This window comes from Cucumis sativus, chromosome 7 (assembly GCF_000004075.3).
Source record: "Cucumis sativus cultivar 9930 chromosome 7, Cucumber_9930_V3, whole genome shotgun sequence".
Classification (NCBI taxonomy): Eukaryota; Viridiplantae; Streptophyta; class Magnoliopsida; order Cucurbitales; family Cucurbitaceae; genus Cucumis; species Cucumis sativus.
Genome location: NC_026661.2, coordinates 12,851,277 through 12,868,445, shown reverse-complemented (window position 1 = coordinate 12,868,445; position 17,169 = coordinate 12,851,277). Strand labels below are relative to the sequence as shown.

General features: G+C 33.8%; 1 protein-coding gene across 2 annotated transcripts; it reads left to right on the top strand.

Moving 5' to 3' along the window:
• The first annotated feature begins 1,337 nt into the window (after positions 1-1,337).
• On the top strand, positions 1,338-16,944 carry LOC101217618 (subtilisin-like protease SBT3.11). Of its 2 annotated transcripts, XR_004218323.1 has the most exons (5): positions 1,338-1,637; positions 1,731-1,828; positions 3,253-3,379; positions 16,562-16,659; positions 16,754-16,944. XR_004218323.1 is itself a non-coding variant. In XM_004149363.3 (4 exons), the coding sequence occupies exons 1-3, from the start codon at positions 1,534-1,536 to the stop codon at positions 3,330-3,332; spliced, it is 282 nt and encodes a 93-aa protein (XP_004149411.1). In that variant the 5' UTR covers positions 1,339-1,533; the 3' UTR covers positions 3,333-3,379; positions 4,492-4,938. The 2 variants fall into 2 exon arrangements, 1 of the variants encoding a protein (XP_004149411.1); XM_004149363.3 differs by lacking the exons at positions 16,562-16,659; positions 16,754-16,944 and adding an exon at positions 4,492-4,938 and having other exon boundaries at positions 1,339-1,637.
• Positions 16,945-17,169: the final 225 nt, after the last annotated feature.

Genomic DNA, 17,169 nt, shown 5'->3' with positions numbered 1-17,169 from the left:
CTTACTCTTTCATTGGTCCGAAAAAGATTTGTTTTATAGGTTGAACCTTAAACCAACGATTCAATTGTTGATCAGTGAAACTTCAGGAGCAAGATGTAGTCTTGAGGGTAAAATAGTATTTTGACCCAACCAAGGTTACAAATAACCTGCGAAGGATTAATTTACTAATCATGGTTATATCAAAATGGATACAATTATATCTATAGTGAGGGAAGTGTGTAACTACGAGATTTTAGTGGAATGACCCGTTAGTTAACAAATGTTCATTAGCTCAGTTTAAGATTATTCAGTTAATCTTAGATCCTTACTGCCCAATCTATAAGTCCATTAGGTTCCACTGCTAGCTCATATGGAATAAACTTAGAACAATATGATGAAATAATTTGAATTGTTCGAATTAGGTAAATAGAGAAATCGACAAATATATGTAATATAGTTGTCGTTTATCAGTTTGAGATAGAACTTTATATTTAAATGTGATTCACATATTAAAATATGAACGTGGATTCATGTTAGGAAGCTAAAAAATGATGGAAATAGTAAAAGTTGAAAAATGTTAAAATATTGACTTTTGAATTTAAAAATCAAACTTTGACCGACTTTTATGTTCAAATGTGATTTGAATTTTAAAAAAATAAACGTGTATTAATGCTCGAGAGGTCAGAATTAGTCAAGAGAGATAAAATGTTAAAAAGTAAAAAACAATGATATTTTTATAAATTTCAGATTTTAAAGACAATGATATTTTCATAAATTTCAGATTTGCCCTTAAATAAAACTGACGATTTTTTCATTCTTTTTTTCTTTGTGATTTATTCATATTCTCTCCATATTATTAATTTTTCATATTATTACTTCTTCCTCATTTTACAATATTATGGTTAAATATTTACCATTTTATTTATTTCCTTTTTCATAATTAATTTCTTCTTTTTCATTTCTCATTTTTTTTCTTATAGGTACATGATCTAAATAATCGTGTACTAATATTTAAACGATCAGTTGTTTATTTAGAATAGACAAAGATAGATCACTATCACTAATAGATTATTTTGATTTGGTATAAGATTGTTTAGATTTGACAAGATCATTTAAACATGTACATGAGTAGAAGATCGTTTGGACTTATTATAGGATCATTTATACAGAATATAAAATTATATTTTCATGCGTGTAATCATTAATTACAAGTTATTTTTGTGGACTTTTTAATTTTAAAATTATTCTACACATGAAAATAATCTTAGATTTGTTCTATTTTTTGAAAAACGATGAATCTTTAAAGTAATTTTGGTTGGCCATAATTTTTTTATTTAAAAAATTTACTGTTCTTAATGATATTGATATAAAGGATAGTTAATTCTTATCTCAATCAATCAAAAGGATTAAATTCGAGTTGACAATGTCAAATTAGAGAACAAATCCAACTGTTAATCGAAGTCCTTGACGCGAGAGAAGAAGAAATCTTCCTTTTCCCTTACGCATTCACCTTCTTCTCTTCAATTCGATTATTCAGATCTCAATTCTGCAGCAATGTCCGGCCAATCCACAGCGGTGCACATCGTTTACACTGAGCGGCCTCACAATGAAGAACCCGAGGCCTATCACATCCGAACCCTAGCTTCTGTTCTTGGCAGGTTCGTCTTCTCTTCTACCTCTTGTTTCTATTCTCTGGCTGGTATGCAGTCGAGATTACTGACGAAATTTTGGTTTAATTTGTTGATTTGCAGTGAAGGCGCTGCTAGGGAGGCGCTTGTGTATAGCTATAAAAATGCTGCGAGTGGCTTCTCTGCTCGGCTTACGTCCGATCAGGTTGCGGAGATTACCAGTATGTCCCGACTCTTAACATCGTCTGCTTCAATTTTGTTTTTCGATTAGTGAAATTGCTGTATTATCTTGTCTATTTGGTGGTCTTGCATTTGTGTTAGGGTTATACATTTTTTGTTTCTCGTTCTATTACTCTTATCTAAGGGAAGGTCACGATTCATGAGGAATAACTGATGAGATGTTGAGCTCATTGTGATCTGTGATTTTCTAGTTGCGTTAGGGTTTAGTTTGTGCTTTTCCCATCTTCTTGAGCCGCTATGTTGATTGTTCTTACACTCTCAAGCTTGATTTTTGAAGTTGGATGAGGATTTTGATTGTCATTTATGCGTTCGTATGTTTGGATCCTACTTGGTTGTTTAATCTCACAATCTCAAGCTTGCTGTGTCAATTCTTTTGTTATTTCTTTGTTTTTCCTTTTTCCTTTTGCTATTGTTTATTTATTTTTTGGATGACTGTTATATTGCATTATGTTCTCGTTAGATTTTATGTTTTCCTATGGGGTATGGACTTCAATTTCGAGGACGTGTTGTTTTGTAATTATTTATTGGGGACTATCTTGTATAATTGCCATCCATTCCTCTATTTAGTTCTCTTCTTCTGTGGGTTAGTTTTTTTTTTTTTGTATGTCTTGTACTCTTTCATTTTTTTCTCAAAGAAATTTGTTTTCATTGAAAAAAAAATCTTTAGTCTTATGATTAATTGAGACACACCATCTAAGTTTTTTGAAATGGAGAGAAACTTCTTTATTAATAAGAACTCAGAGTACAGGAGAATTATACAATGGAGTAATAAAAAGAAACCTAAAAGAGGAAACCTGGGGGATCGAGAGGCGCACCCGGACATCTCTACCTCCTTAGCGCCAATCATCATATCCCAAGACACACCCTCTAAGTTATATTAGATAACTTCAAAAATTTTCATTTGTTCTAATGTTAGAAACAACTCTGTTGCTTTGCCTTTTGTTTTGTGTTTTTGAGTTGAAGGACAAGTGGGGGTGGGGTATTTGAATCTCTGGCTTCGTGATTGAGCGGTATGTCTTAACTCTTAACTGGTTCGAATTGGGCTTTGCTAGGTTGGCCGTTGTGGCTCTGTCTTTGTTTTTACATTTAATTTTCAAATTTCTTATTCTTTCAATCTTCATCAAATCATGTTTAATCTATAAACTAAACACCGTAACACTATGAAATTTAGATTTTGGTATTATAGCTGAAACCTAGTATGTAACGATATATGTCAAGCACGCCATACTGCAATGTTTTGGTCAAGTCCATACACCTAATAAATCTCAATCGCATCAATATTTCTCAAGGGCGGCCATAATATGTGTATTCATCTTAGAATGCGACTAAATCCTCAGAATTACGATAAGATAGTGTTTCTTATGGAGTTTTCTTTTTTTCTTTTTTTATTTTGGGACTTTGGTAGAACAACCAGGAGTATTGCAGGTTGTCCAAAGCGGTAATAATAAGCTGCATTCTGGAGGAGGAGCAGCAAGGCTTCATTAGAAGAACACCAACTCTTCCTGGAAATATCGGTTTGTTGCCCAAATAAGGTGCGTTTAGTGTATATTGGGATCATACTGTATAATACACACACACGTATCTATAAGAAAGTGTTCCTTATGGAGTTTAAAATAAGTAAATAGAAAAAATACACATGCATATCTATTTACTATAATACGTCTGGTTGTACCTTTTGGCAATTGACAATGAAGCGAATAACGCCTCTTACTTTGTTTAAAATATTTTCTATGCCCTTTGAAATTATCTTTTTGATTTAATTTAGGCTTAACTATAGAAAATACCCATGATTTTTGTATTTTGTTTCAAAGTTACTCTGAACCAGGAACATTGTAGGTCCTAGAGGTTCATTAACTCCATAGATTTTATAACTCCTCACTCTTAACTATTTAAATCCTTATTCCAAACACCCTATTATAATTTTTTTAATACCCTTTGTTGAGGGTTGCCGATACAAGACACAAACTATTAGGAAAAGGTTGACTGACTGAGCTTGTAGAATTTCACCAAAGGAAAATTAATTGAGTCGAGCTTGCCATTAGCACTTTGTTACCTAGAATGTCACACCTACTCTCTGACACTGCTTACATCCAGTGTTTTAAACGGCTCACTAAGGCGCACGCCTAGGCTCAAGTTGCGCCGTTGGGGCTCATTTATGAAGAAGCGAGACGTTTTCACTAAAGCCCGACTTAGGCACGTGCCTTCCTTGAGGTGCACCTAGGCTTAAGTCGCATTAAGCGTGGGCTTGTTTATAACTAATGAGCTAGGCTTTAATTAAAAAAAATTATTATATAGGTTTTTTAAACCTATTGCATGAAAGTTAAGAAACAACTCTTCTTCTCCGGCACGGCTTTTCTTCAATGCACGTCTTCATCTACCTCTTCTGTTCCCTTTCTGCTTCTGCTTCAAAGAATATTTTATACATTTTAAAGAGTAGTTTTCTGTTGTGTTGTTTTTTTTGGGAAGAAAACTAATTTTATAATATTTTATACATTGAGTTAAGTCTCAATTCCACCTTGGTTATATACTTATATTTTATACATTGATGCTCAATTCAACATATGTTTGTGTGTCTATATATATATATTTTCTTTTTATATAGTGTGCCTTCTGAAAAAAAAACCATGCCTTTTTGTGCGCCTAGATTCCAGAGGACCATTGCACCTTAATGTGCCTTGAGGCTTTTGTCTTATGTCACAACGTGCTCCCAAACATGTGTGAAAGGGTGGGCCTTATAAATAGCACCATTTCGATAGCCTCAGGGTGGAAGAAGCTAGTAGCTAGCTCTAACTGAGAAACTCTATCTCTCTTTGTGAATATTTATTGTACTAGCCTAGGTATTAAAGCGTACTTGACTTGACTTGACACTACACTAGTATGGGTACTCTCACCTCGATCAACTCCGACGAGACATGTCCATACCAAAAGAATGGGTCGAAGGAGTAATCAAGGCTTGCATGTGAATTTCTTGCAACAACACCCATAAACTTTCCGTTTATATATGGATTGAAATCATTAGTATCTTGTTTACAAGGTACTCATGAACAAGTTTGCACTGATACCTTTAATCTTAAAAAATGGTTCCAAAACATGTTTGCGATTGGTACACTACAACAAATACAGAGTTCTGTTAATGAAAAAGAAGCATTGAGAAAAATTAAAAACTTTCGAAAAAAGATAATTGTTGGGTGGTTAGTTTATTTTAACCTTTTATTGCTCCAATGATTTGCTATTAATTAGTTAAACTCTTTAACTAAAATAACCCACTTCCATTAACTGTGGATCGTTTTCACTAAAGACCCATCACTTCACTCTTTATTTTATCTCTGTAATTACTTTTTACTCCTTAAGTCCCACCGATACTCTTATGAACAAGCTATTTAAAAGCATAAAGTTGTTATTTGCTTTTGCCTCTTGGTCAAAGAGACCGGGTTCAATCCTTGCTTCTGCATTTATTTTTTATATTTCATTTTTAGTCTAAATTTCTGCTTTATATTTTAATATTTACTTCACACTTTTTTTTTTTTTAAATTTTATAAAACACATATGTACCTATTTCTTCTTTTATTACTATATTTTCAATTAAGGAGTTTTTTTTTTTTTTAAAAATCTAACTATTTACCTTTCATAGAAAAAAAACTACTAAAAAACAGAAAAACTATTATATTTAATTTTTCTATGAAGTAAATAGTGGTCTATTTTGATATTTTGATATTTTTGATAATTTTCATTTTCAATACAGATTGTCTAGTTTCTACTCTATATTTCAATCTATTGCACACAGAGTTATTATTATCATTGTATTTTTCTAACAATTCTATAAAAGTTTATTTAATCTAGATATGAAATAAGGTATATAGTGCATTTAAAGTTATATATTTATACCAGGGTTAAATTGCACTTTTAGTTTTAGTCCTTGAAGTTTAGAAAACTCTAACTCATAAATCTCAAAACTTTATATTGCAACTCTACTGAAGCATTTAAAAATTTCCAATTGATCTAAAAATTTTAATTCTCAATTTAATAAATCTTAAACATGATAATTTCATTAAAAAAAAGTTTGATTTGAAAATGAACCATAACTTTTCAAATTTATAGTTAATAGATACATTTATTTAGGCTTTGGTACCAAAATAAGTGTAATGAGTTTTTGTTCCGGAACTTTTTGTCAAAATAGTTTGTATTCTTTTATTATTCAAAACAAAATCCCATTATTTATTTACTTTTCTTTGTGATCCCTTTTGGCAGATACATTTATTATTATTTTTAAATCCAATAATATTTATTATAACATTTAGGTTTTAACATTATTTTGAATATATTAGAAACTTTTGCGAAATTGATATTTTGAAAACCTACTGGACAACAAATCAAGATTCAAAGGCCTATTATAATTTTTTTTAGAGTTTAAGAACTATATATATATAGATATAAATGTAAAAGTTCATATATAAATTTGTGCCTCTTGTGACATTAATTCTTAGATCTGTCACCGAGCTCAAATTAGATTTATCACTTTAGTATGGGTGGTTACCCATACTAGGTTGAGATATAAGGTTTGAAGCAGAAAGATTCTTGTTTTTATTTTTTTGTTTGTTCATAGACTTACCTTGCTTGCTCATCTGTGGTTTCTTTGAAGGGAACTCAAGCATGTTCTCCTGGTTGAGATATTTTTCCTTTGGTTGTGGTTTTGCTTTTTTCTTGTTTCTTTTTAATGACTTTGGTTGTGTTTATTGTTCTCGTTTTTCTTAATTTCTTTGATTAGCATATTTTGTGTGTCTTGACCTTGATACCTCATATGTGAGGTAATGTTTATCGAAATTCAATACATGTACAAGAAAAAAAATAAAATAAATTTAGCAATGAAATTGACCTTCTCGTCTTTACATTCTTCTTCTTGTTAAAGCCTTTAGACTCTTCTTATTCTTTGATCTTTGTATTATTATGTCTCCCCAATCTTCTACTACTCATGTTACAGGGGTTCTTTGTTGTGTGTTTTTTTTTAATTAAATAAAGGGCATAAGGGTACAATATTAAGAATCATGACCTACATCAGTAGGCCTTTGCCTCTATTGGTGTGAGTGTTCAAATAATCCAACAAATTCGAATCCAAATTGTAAGGGTTGTGTTGGATTGAATTTTTTTAATGTTTTTAAAAGTTGAGTTTGGTTTGGGTTACATTTTTTAAATTTGGAGTTCAGTTGTAATTTGTATATATATATTATAACTTATAAATATTTTAATTCATACGTTTTATTTAAAAATTTGTAATAGATAGGTTGGTTTTTGATATTTAATATTTTTGAGTTTTTTTAATAAATTTTTTTAATTTTAGTTATAAATATGTTTGTTAACAAACTTAAGTATTTTAATTTAATAAAAATATATTTTAGAAAAATAAAATTGTTGATGAAAGATTGTTTTAAGTATTATTATTTAATTCAAAAATGGACTTCCACCTTGCTTAGGAAGCAAAATGAAAGTTCCTTGAATACCCATTTTTGGGTTTCTTTGGCATACCAGGCTCCACATCGATAGAAGTAGATAAACGAGAATTAATTCTAACTCCCACATGATAAAATAGTAAGAGGTATCGAGCAGAAAATGATCCTATTTGACCTAGGGGTGTAATCAGGTTGGGTTGGAAAACATTCTCAACCCAATCTATATTTTCGAGTTATATGGGTTGACAACCCAAATAATCTGAATTTAGTTTTCAATCCAACCCAACCCAACTCGTAAAATATGGGTTGGGTTGTCGGGTTGTGTTTTTTTTTTCTACTTTCTAATGAAAACGGAGGTGGATGACGAGATTGTGAGAGAGAAGACCGAAAACTGAGGTGAGATGGAAGAGAAGAATTGAACACAATGAAGACGGATGAGTGAGACGTGAGGAGATGAAAATTGAAGAGGGAGGAAGACCTATTTTTTAGATTTTATTTTATTAAATAAATAATATATATATATATATATATATATATATATATATATATATATATTATATATACTTTGAAGCTGGTAAAGTAGCTAAAGGGAAGCGTGTACGTTGTCACACTCCCTGCCTTCCAAAGGTGCCTAGAGGACGGGCCAGACGCAGCAGAGCGAGGACCCGGGAGCGGATTCCCCACCGGCAGGGGGACAGGAGACGGCCATCTCGAGGCATATCACGACCTACAGGCAAGACCGGCGAGACCTGGGAGGGCAAGCCGATTGGGAGTCAGAGGATCCATAGTACCTGCAGACCCACGGACTGAATATTCATCATTTTCGAAAGCGGGGGGATGAATATGGTGGATTGAAGAGGACTGAGGGCTCAACTGAAAGGAGAGAACTAGGTGCAAAAAATTTGCGAGGGGTCCTAAAATAAAGCTCCAGATGAGAAAAGGTGAACATTCAGTTGCTTCGATCACACAATATTCTTTGTGCCTTCGCTAGGAGCAAATAATTTGCGAAAGTTACAGTACTGTTTGATGATTTAGTCGACATTCGAAATTTCGTATCTGATGACACTTTTTTAGTTAGGGATAGTAATAGCAGCAGTTATTCCATATATTTGGATATTGAAAATCAAATTTTTGAGATTGACAATGATCCTTCTTTTGTAAGTGAACTAGAAAGTTCTTTTTATAGTTTTCGGAACTCTACTTATCAAAATAATATATCTAAGAATGATGATTCCCACTATTTGCTATTCTAATATCTCATTCATTCCACTAAAATAGCTTAACATTGATTTATCAAGCTTAATCTATAGATAAAAAAAGTCTGGAGGACCCTCTTCGTTCGAAGTCCTTCTGACCACTAATATATTCGGAAGGAAGGCAAGAAGCCTTAACTGGAGGCAAGGATCAATGAACATTCATAAAAGAAATTAGGGGATGAAAACTTCATTCTCGATTCTACGAGAATTTTTATGGAAGCTTTTCATTTGTTTCTCTTCGATGGAATTTTTTTTTCTTCAGAATGTATCCTAATTTTTGGCCTAATTCTTCTTCTGATGATCGATTCAACCTTTGATAAAAAAGATATACCTTGGTTATATTTCATCTCTTCAACAAGTTTAGTAATGAGCATAACAACCCTATTGTTCCGATGGAGAGAAGAACCTATGATTAGCTTTTCGGGAAATTTTCAAACGAACAATTTCAGTGAAAATTTTCAATTTCTTATTTTACTATGTTCAACTCTATGTATTCCTCTATTTGTAGAGTACATTGAATGTACAAAAATGGCTATAACAAAGTTTTTGTTATTTCGATGGAATAATGAAAGAAAGCAAAATCCTTCGAATTGCATCATATTAGTCCATTATATTTATATTCTATTGACAATTTCAAAAAACTATTCCTACTATGATCATAGTATGATGGCAGTTGGGCAAGTATGCCCACATCGTCTAGTAGTCAGGACATCTCTCTTTTAAGGAGGCAGCAGGGATTTGACTTCCCCTTGGGTAAAGTACGAGAAGGTCTATGATTCGAGTCTGTATAGCCCTATATTATTAATAATTCAAAAATTGAATCGTTTTCCTTTCCTCATTATTGTTTATAACTAGCCACTTGATTTGGTTCATCATTAATGTCTTATCTTTGTAGATTAATTACATATGAAAATTCCACACCTGTAACCCAAGTCAATTCACGAGGTTTTTTAAATCCATTAGTAAGATACACGTGAAATACGTGCAGGATCATCATTAAGACCATCATACTTGCTGACCATCTATTGAATTGATTGGATTAACCAACCAAAATTTGTTTCCGTCATTATATATTGAATAGAAGCAAAAGCCTCAGTAATGGTCGGACGATAGTAAAAAGTCATAGCAAACCTAGTAGCTACTTGCACTAAAAACCAAGTAAGCGTAATTCCTCCTAGACAATAAAATATGTAATGGGGAAGGAGAAGTTCTCTCTCATTGAATGGGGAATTTGGGCAAGACACCTCTATTTGAGAGTCGAGTTTAATCCGTACGTGATCCTACTTCTTTCATAAAAAATGAATAGCTCGTAATCAGAAGACCGAGAGCTATCAGAGCACATTGAGAACTAAAAATTCTTATTTATTACTGAATCGACCACAAACCAATTCCTCTTTTATTTGGGATGAGAGTATTGACTACACCTAAATTTGAGCTTCATGTTACTTCTACCAAGCAAGCGACATGTCAGATCTAGGGCATCCCTATTCGATTGAATGACATGACAGTTTCTCATTCTAAATCTTAAAAATCAAAATTTTGATCAAATCACACATCAAAATATACTAAGCCTTCTAATTCTTTTAGAGGTTTATCTAAAACATCCACGATATAACTAGGATGGAAAGGGTCCTAACATCTACACCAGCAAAGTTGTGACCTAGGTTGAGGTCAAAGAGCAATTAATCAGTCCTCTACCTAATTAATATGGGGATCTACTTCAATTATAAGGGAGGGCTCGACCCCGTTCATTTAGTCTCCTTTCACTACAATAATAATTCAAAACATTACATTAAAAAAATACTTAAAGATCTAATGCTCTAGTGTAGTGGACGCCAAACTTACAAATAAGATGAAAGTATTGTTAGAATATCACATATGGAAAGTTAAACAAATTAAATATTGAAAAGTGTGTATCCAAGTGATCACGGGCCTCTCTGTGCACGACTCATCTCCTCGAGTATCTTCTTCATCTTTTTCATTTGTCATGCTTGGCCCGCAATTTGTCGATCTCGCTCCTCCTCCTTCAGGTGTTGTTCTTGGAGCATTCAGTTAGTGTTGTCAAGTTTCGCTTTGAGGTCGCTAACCTCTGCTATGTGTGTCTGGTAGTCATAGATACTGGAGGAAAAAGATGAAGCGGTAGTCCTAGACTTGGGTTTTGGGCCCCAACCAAGACCTTTTGAGTAGCCCGGTCATTTACCCAAAACTGTCTCGCATATCTCGTTCTGAGTTAGTGGTTTAGAATCCTCTAAGACGGGCTGAGACTGAAGATCCACCATCTGGTTCTGCATAAGAGAAGCTTGTAAGTTTGAGAGATTATTAGACTTAAAAACATAGAATAATTAAAAGTATAACCAAACATAAAGTTTTCTAAAACTTACGAAAGCATCCTCAGCTGCTGGTGAAATGAACTCGCCACTACTATCAGTGTGCATTTCTTTGAATAACTCAACACGATCTACAGGACGATCGTGCAGTTCAGTGAGCTCTACTTGTCTCTAAAGAAATGACTTTGTGCCACTCCTATGGTTGCAAGGTTATCGCGCCTTAACAGCCTTACACATATTTGATTGCTCCTATACATTCCAAAAATGACGATGATCAAAACGTTATACTTTTAAATAAATGAAATATTGTAACATAAAAGTATATAAATAATTACTTGAATCTGTCGAGTGATGTAATGTTCACATAAAAAGTGTCAATCTTCTACCTGATTGACCAATCTCGGGGGTGGGTTTGCTCGAGCTTGTTCAGGGTCACTAAATTTCTTAAAATGGTGATGATTACTTGACCTGAATTCCTACCACACAGTGAGCATTTGATGCTCAACACACCGATTCAATGCTGGATTGTTACGATCAAACACGAAAAATTGCTACAGAATAAATAGATTTCAAGTCAATAAAACTTTTATAAGGAAATAGAAACATACATAAATGTTTATGAATTTACAGACTTATCGTTAGGCCGCCCTTGACGACCTCGATGCACTCCGATGGTACATCTGTCCATTTTAGGGCCAGAATAGGAAACGTGTCTCGTGTCAGCACACCGTTCATGCAACTGAAACGAGGGGCGTGTGGTGAGACAGGTTTGTCCCCTCTAGGGTGGATGGAAATGAGAATTCTCCCATTCTGCTGTATGTATCGCTCAACATTTATGTTTCTAGAATGTCATTGTACTCTCCTCACAGTGGGAGTCGAATGAGAGGGATCTACTGAAAACGTGATTATAAACAACAAGCATAACTTAAAGATATGATCATATGAGAGAGAAATTATATTAAATATGCTGATTATTACGAACTGAAGTGTCGCCTACTGACGACGAATCACTTGTGTTATCCAACGCATCAAGATTAAGTAAATATTCTTCCTCTACTCGAAAAGTTAGACTTCATATCTACACACATAAAAATCAACGAAGCATTAAACAAATAAACGTGAGTATCACAACGTAATTAATGTATAGAAAAATGATTAAATGTGTATATGTCAAAAAAATATTGTTATTCATCATTGCACGACTCGCTTGATGTGATGATTGTTTGTCATCTTCATCGTTTATGAAATTTTCCAGGACATGACAAACATTTGGTCTTTCTACTATTGTAGGATCAACTTTAGTCCTACATAGAGTGTCATCCTCAATGACGTGTTCGTCCACCCGCTGTTTAATGATGATTTTTATTACATTAAGTTGATCATTTTTGATATCTTCCACTTCTGGCACGTCCCATACACGTTTATTTTGCATCGCTTGAACAATTTTCCAATTGATACCATTCTTAGGATCCTCAAGGTAGAACACTTGATGTGCTTGGGTTGCGAGAATCACAGGTTCCTCAGCGAACCAAAAATGGGACGTGTTTATTGATTTATAGCCCAGTTCTTCATGTGTTCTATGATTTTTATTTTTGTCTGTCAAACCATCGACACTTGAATAACCAAGCACATCATCCAAATGGATATTGAACATGCAACACTTCGTCCAAAACACCATAAAAATCATTGTTTGCACTGCCTCCACTCCCTTCTCCGATTACCATGACTCCACTGTTTTGTGTTGTGCGTTGGGAATCATGCTCCAACGTGTGAAATAGTACGCCACCGATAATGCATCCTGTAACGACCCAACTTTTCTAACTAAGTCGAAGTCAGTCGAAGTCATTAATTTTGACAAAGAGACCTTGATTGTCACAAAATATAGTAAAATTCTTTTGAAATCATACGATCAAAGAAAACAACCTTAAGTCGGGCCCTATTTCAAATAACCAAAACTTTTAAAGTACTGTTTACAAAACAACCATTCGTAAACTCAGTTCCCACAAAATTTTTAAACAACCTCATGTACTAAGAAAAACAGGAAAAACATAAAGCGGAAGCATTTGAAAGACGTTCCCCTATGGCAATCACGTCTCCTTCTTGTCCCTCATCGGTCTACCTCTTTTGTTACATTTTCCTGAAATAATTAAACATAAAAGGGTGAGTATAAACATACTCAGTAAGAGACCCACTACTGGTCCCGTTAGGGAAAAATAAACTATTAACTTCCTGTAGAGTACCCTGCACAGTCATAGTCTTGTGATCTCGTATGATACACATAATCAGTCTAACGCCCCAAAGGATGCATAAAACTTGTTGAGAAAATTATGACTACTTGGTTTACAAAGTCCTTCACGGTTAGAATGTTTGAAGGTCACCTAAAGGGTTTAGGTCTAAGAAAAGTTTGTGAACTAAAACAAGTGAGAAAATATTTGGGTATATGCTCTAGTTTATTGTATTCATATGTTTATTGTACTCATATGAGTAATACTATCACGGTTAAATTCAACGTTGTTTTCTCACACTAGGAGTTTTAGTCCAAGTGGGAGTTTGTTGAAATTTATGTCATAAAACTCAGAGCCTGTAGTTAAAATTATATTCGATTCAATAAAGTTGTTATTGAGAATTTATTAGTGAAAATAGAATTATATAATCTTGAATCCAATAAACTAACTTCTGAAGGCTATCTAGTGTAGACTTGAACTTTATGTAGAAACATAAACATGAATCAAGTTCGTGTATACAACCAAAATGGTTTATAATGTATGAATAAGGTTGAACGCCTTATTTTAGGGACACTATGGACGTTGCCTGTTTTGTAGTTAGTATAAACGATGTGATCTTGAATTGTTCATGTAGATACTTGGAAGTGGGAGTATTATATGTAAAGAGTTTAGATAAGACTTGAACTATAAAATAGCCACGTTTAAGTTATAACAACCATTGATGATCTAGGTAACTTAATCTTAATCTTGAGCTAACTATGAACATCTAATAAGCAAACAAAATTATCTTTAGATTTACATAGGTGAGGCAGCTCAACAACGCTGACTCAATAAGCTTTTCCTATTTTAGAGGTAAGACCGGATGGATGGCTTGGGACATAGGGTGCAAGACGAAATTCATTCCTACCCGTTTTAGGGTTAGTAGATAAGTTGTTTCCTTAAGAACTGAATCCAATTCTTCAACAAGGGGTCTCACCCTTTTATTGTCTCAAGAGAGATTCAGTTTAGAGGTTGAATTTTAAACCAATTACTCAATAGTGGATCAATGTGACTTAAGTGTCACGTGTTTATTTTAATCACAAAACCAACGTGCGACACAAAGGTGTTGGGGTTGCACCAATGTAAGCCTAAGAGTAATTGGACTTGTTGGAACAAACTAAGGAAGAAGGATATTCGTAGGTAAGAAGTAGGCAAAGAGTTGTAGACAAGGTGTTTGATAAAATGCTTAAGAGAGCTTTGTTGATGAATTCCCAAGGATTCTGTGTTGTCTGTACAAATGGACCCCTTTGGGGTATTTATAGAAGTATACAATCTATTTACAAGCCCTAAACCGCTTTACAAGGTCGGCAAAAGCAATCTGGAACATTCCCGAGCGCTCATGACACTGTCCAGAAGCTTCTGGAAGCGTCTGGGGCCGTCTGGCGCGCGCGCGCCTTCGCGCGTGTTTGCGAGCCTTCTCAGCCGCTCGCGATTCTTCTGGAACCTTCGAGAGGTTCCCGGATGCTTCTCCGCGCGCTCCGTGCGCATCGTGTCCGCTTCCCGCGCGCGTCCATGCTGCGCACGCCCATCTGTCGTGCGCGTCCGCTTGTCTGCCTGCCGCCCTTGCGCGCGCGCGCGCCCATGTCATGACAGGGCCGCGCGCGCCAATCTCTTGCACATTGGCGTATCATAGGCTTGGCGTGAACTTGTTCCTCTTCCTTGGGTCTTTGGACTGCTTGGGACTTGGTTGGCTCCTCTTGGGCAATGCTAAGGAGCCTTAATTTGCGAAAAATCTGTTGGGTCATTTTTGGGGCGTGACACCAACACAGAATCCTTGGGAATTCATCAACAAAGCTCTCTTAAGCATTTTATCAAACACCTTGTCTACAACTCTTTGCCTACTTCTTACCTACGAATTTCCTTCTTCCTTAGTTTGTTCCAACAAGTCCAATTACTCTTAGGCTTACATTTGTGCAACCCCAACACCTTTGTGCCGCACGTTGGTTTTGTGATCAAAATAACCACGTGACATAAGGATCAAAATGTAGTCTCGGGGGTAAAACAATATTTTGACCTAGTCGAGGTTACGAGTAACTTATGGACTTCTATAACTGTATTTAGTATTTATGAATGTATGACTTGTATGATAGTCATGAATCAATCAATTATTACACATTTTTCACGTGTCATTTATACACTTTCTTTGATGGTGGATTCAATGATTGAAAAAAAATTATGAAAAGCCGTAATGATATATAATTTTTTTTTGAAAAGTTGTAAAAAATGACAAATTTGACAAAATAGAACAAAGTTCCATATTCTATCAAAATGATAAACACTGATGGACATCAATATGCTTCTATTAATCATATTGATATGGACAATGATAGAAGTCGATCAGTGTCTATCATTGATAAAATTCAAAATTTTGGTATATGTTGTAAATATTTTAGTTTATTTTTCTATTTTGAAGAATTTTCCTACTTGTTTTTTTTAGAGTTATGAAAATTGGTTTTTGTTGGAGTGACATTTCTTGCCATACTTGGAAGAAGATGACAAAGTTTGGGTGGGTGATTTTTTTCTTCCTTTTCTTTCTATTGTTGCAACTGTATAGTTAGCAGTGGAAATAAACCATACATTGAAAAATAGTGAAAAGTATGAAACACCCTTATGCTTTGTTATTTATTTATTTTGTAGAAGTCATTTTAAATCTAATTTCTAATTTTAGATAGCTGACAAAACTAACCCTAAATTGCGCAAACAAACAAGTCATGAAATTACTAAAAATTACTTAAGGAAACAAGAATCCAAAAAATCCTCCTCTAAGAAACCAACTAATGGAAAACCATTCTATATAATTTACCTTCTTGTTTCTTTCTAAAAAAATGAAGAGAAATACTTCTTTAATTTTCGTCCAAATACTCCCTCTTTCCATATCATTGAAGTTGATAGAATGACAAATACAAAGATGAACTTTTCTTCATTTACCTTGTCTCTTGTTTTATTGTTCACAATCTCTTTGAATTCACATCTTATCTCTGGGATGATATCCGACAAACCTGTGTCCAAGTTTGTTGTACCATCATCAATATATATGGTTTACACTGCTAAAAGGCCTAGCAATGAGAAACCCGAGACATTTTATATTCAAATTCTAGCTTCTGTTATCGACAGGTACACTTTACATGAGAAATTATTCAAAAAGACCATCACAATAACAAATAAATATGTCTACACGAAAAATATTCAATAATGTCACCATAACATCCATTTTGTACATTGTTAGACGTAGATTTTTAAATTTGCATGCTCCTATTCAACGGTGAGATATGAGTTCGATATACTTCTTTTCAAATAAGTTAAACAATTGATACGACTTGATAATTGAATAATTTTTCTTTTTCTAAATACACTCCTTGTTTGAAATGATCGTGGATAATTTAGGGTGTGAATTTTTTGTTTAGTTTGGTTGCTTTGTTGCAGTAATGAAGCTGCTAAGAAAGCTCTTGTGTATAGTTTCAAGAGTTCTATAAATGGCTTTGCTGCTAACTTGACTCCTAATCAAGTGAAGAAGATTTTGGGTACCTATCACTCTTAACATTCAAATCTGACCCTTTTTATTTTTTTAACAAATTAGAATATATGTGATTAAATATTGCTTTGGGACTTTGTCAGCACAACCTGGAGTTCTACATGTTGCAAGGAGTGTTAATTATAATCTGCAAACAGAAGGCAAAAAGAATAATAATGTATAGAAGAGCTTCACATACTCTCTCTCCAAATATGGGTTTGTTGGTTAAATATGTAGGTTAAAACTGCAGATCTTATTATTAATATGATTGGGAGAAAGTTGGAGTTGTTTAGTACTTGTGGTTTCACAAAACCCTCACAAGTAGTCGTTAGAGACTATTCATGAGGATTTATCAAATTATAGTGACTATAAAGACTAAATTCAAACTTTTAAAATTATTAGTAACTAAATTCTAACTTTTGACGTCAAATTTACAAATTAACCTAAAATATATAAGGATTTGTTATGTATGTTAGTTTTCAATGATATATATAGTTGATTCTATGTTGGGGTACTAATA

Bases quoted from the DNA above. Each gene is read 5' to 3' on its own strand.
- LOC101217618 (XM_004149363.3), top strand. From the start codon at position 1,534: ATGTCCGGCCAATCCACAGCGGTGCACATCGTTTACACTGAGCGGCCT. The intron at 1,638-1,730 runs GTTCGTCTTCTC...GTTGATTTGCAG, and splicing joins CTAGCTTCTGTTCTTGGCAG to TGAAGGCGCTGCTAGGGAGG. The intron at 1,829-3,252 runs GTATGTCCCGAC...GGACTTTGGTAG, and splicing joins TCAGGTTGCGGAGATTACCA to AACAACCAGGAGTATTGCAG.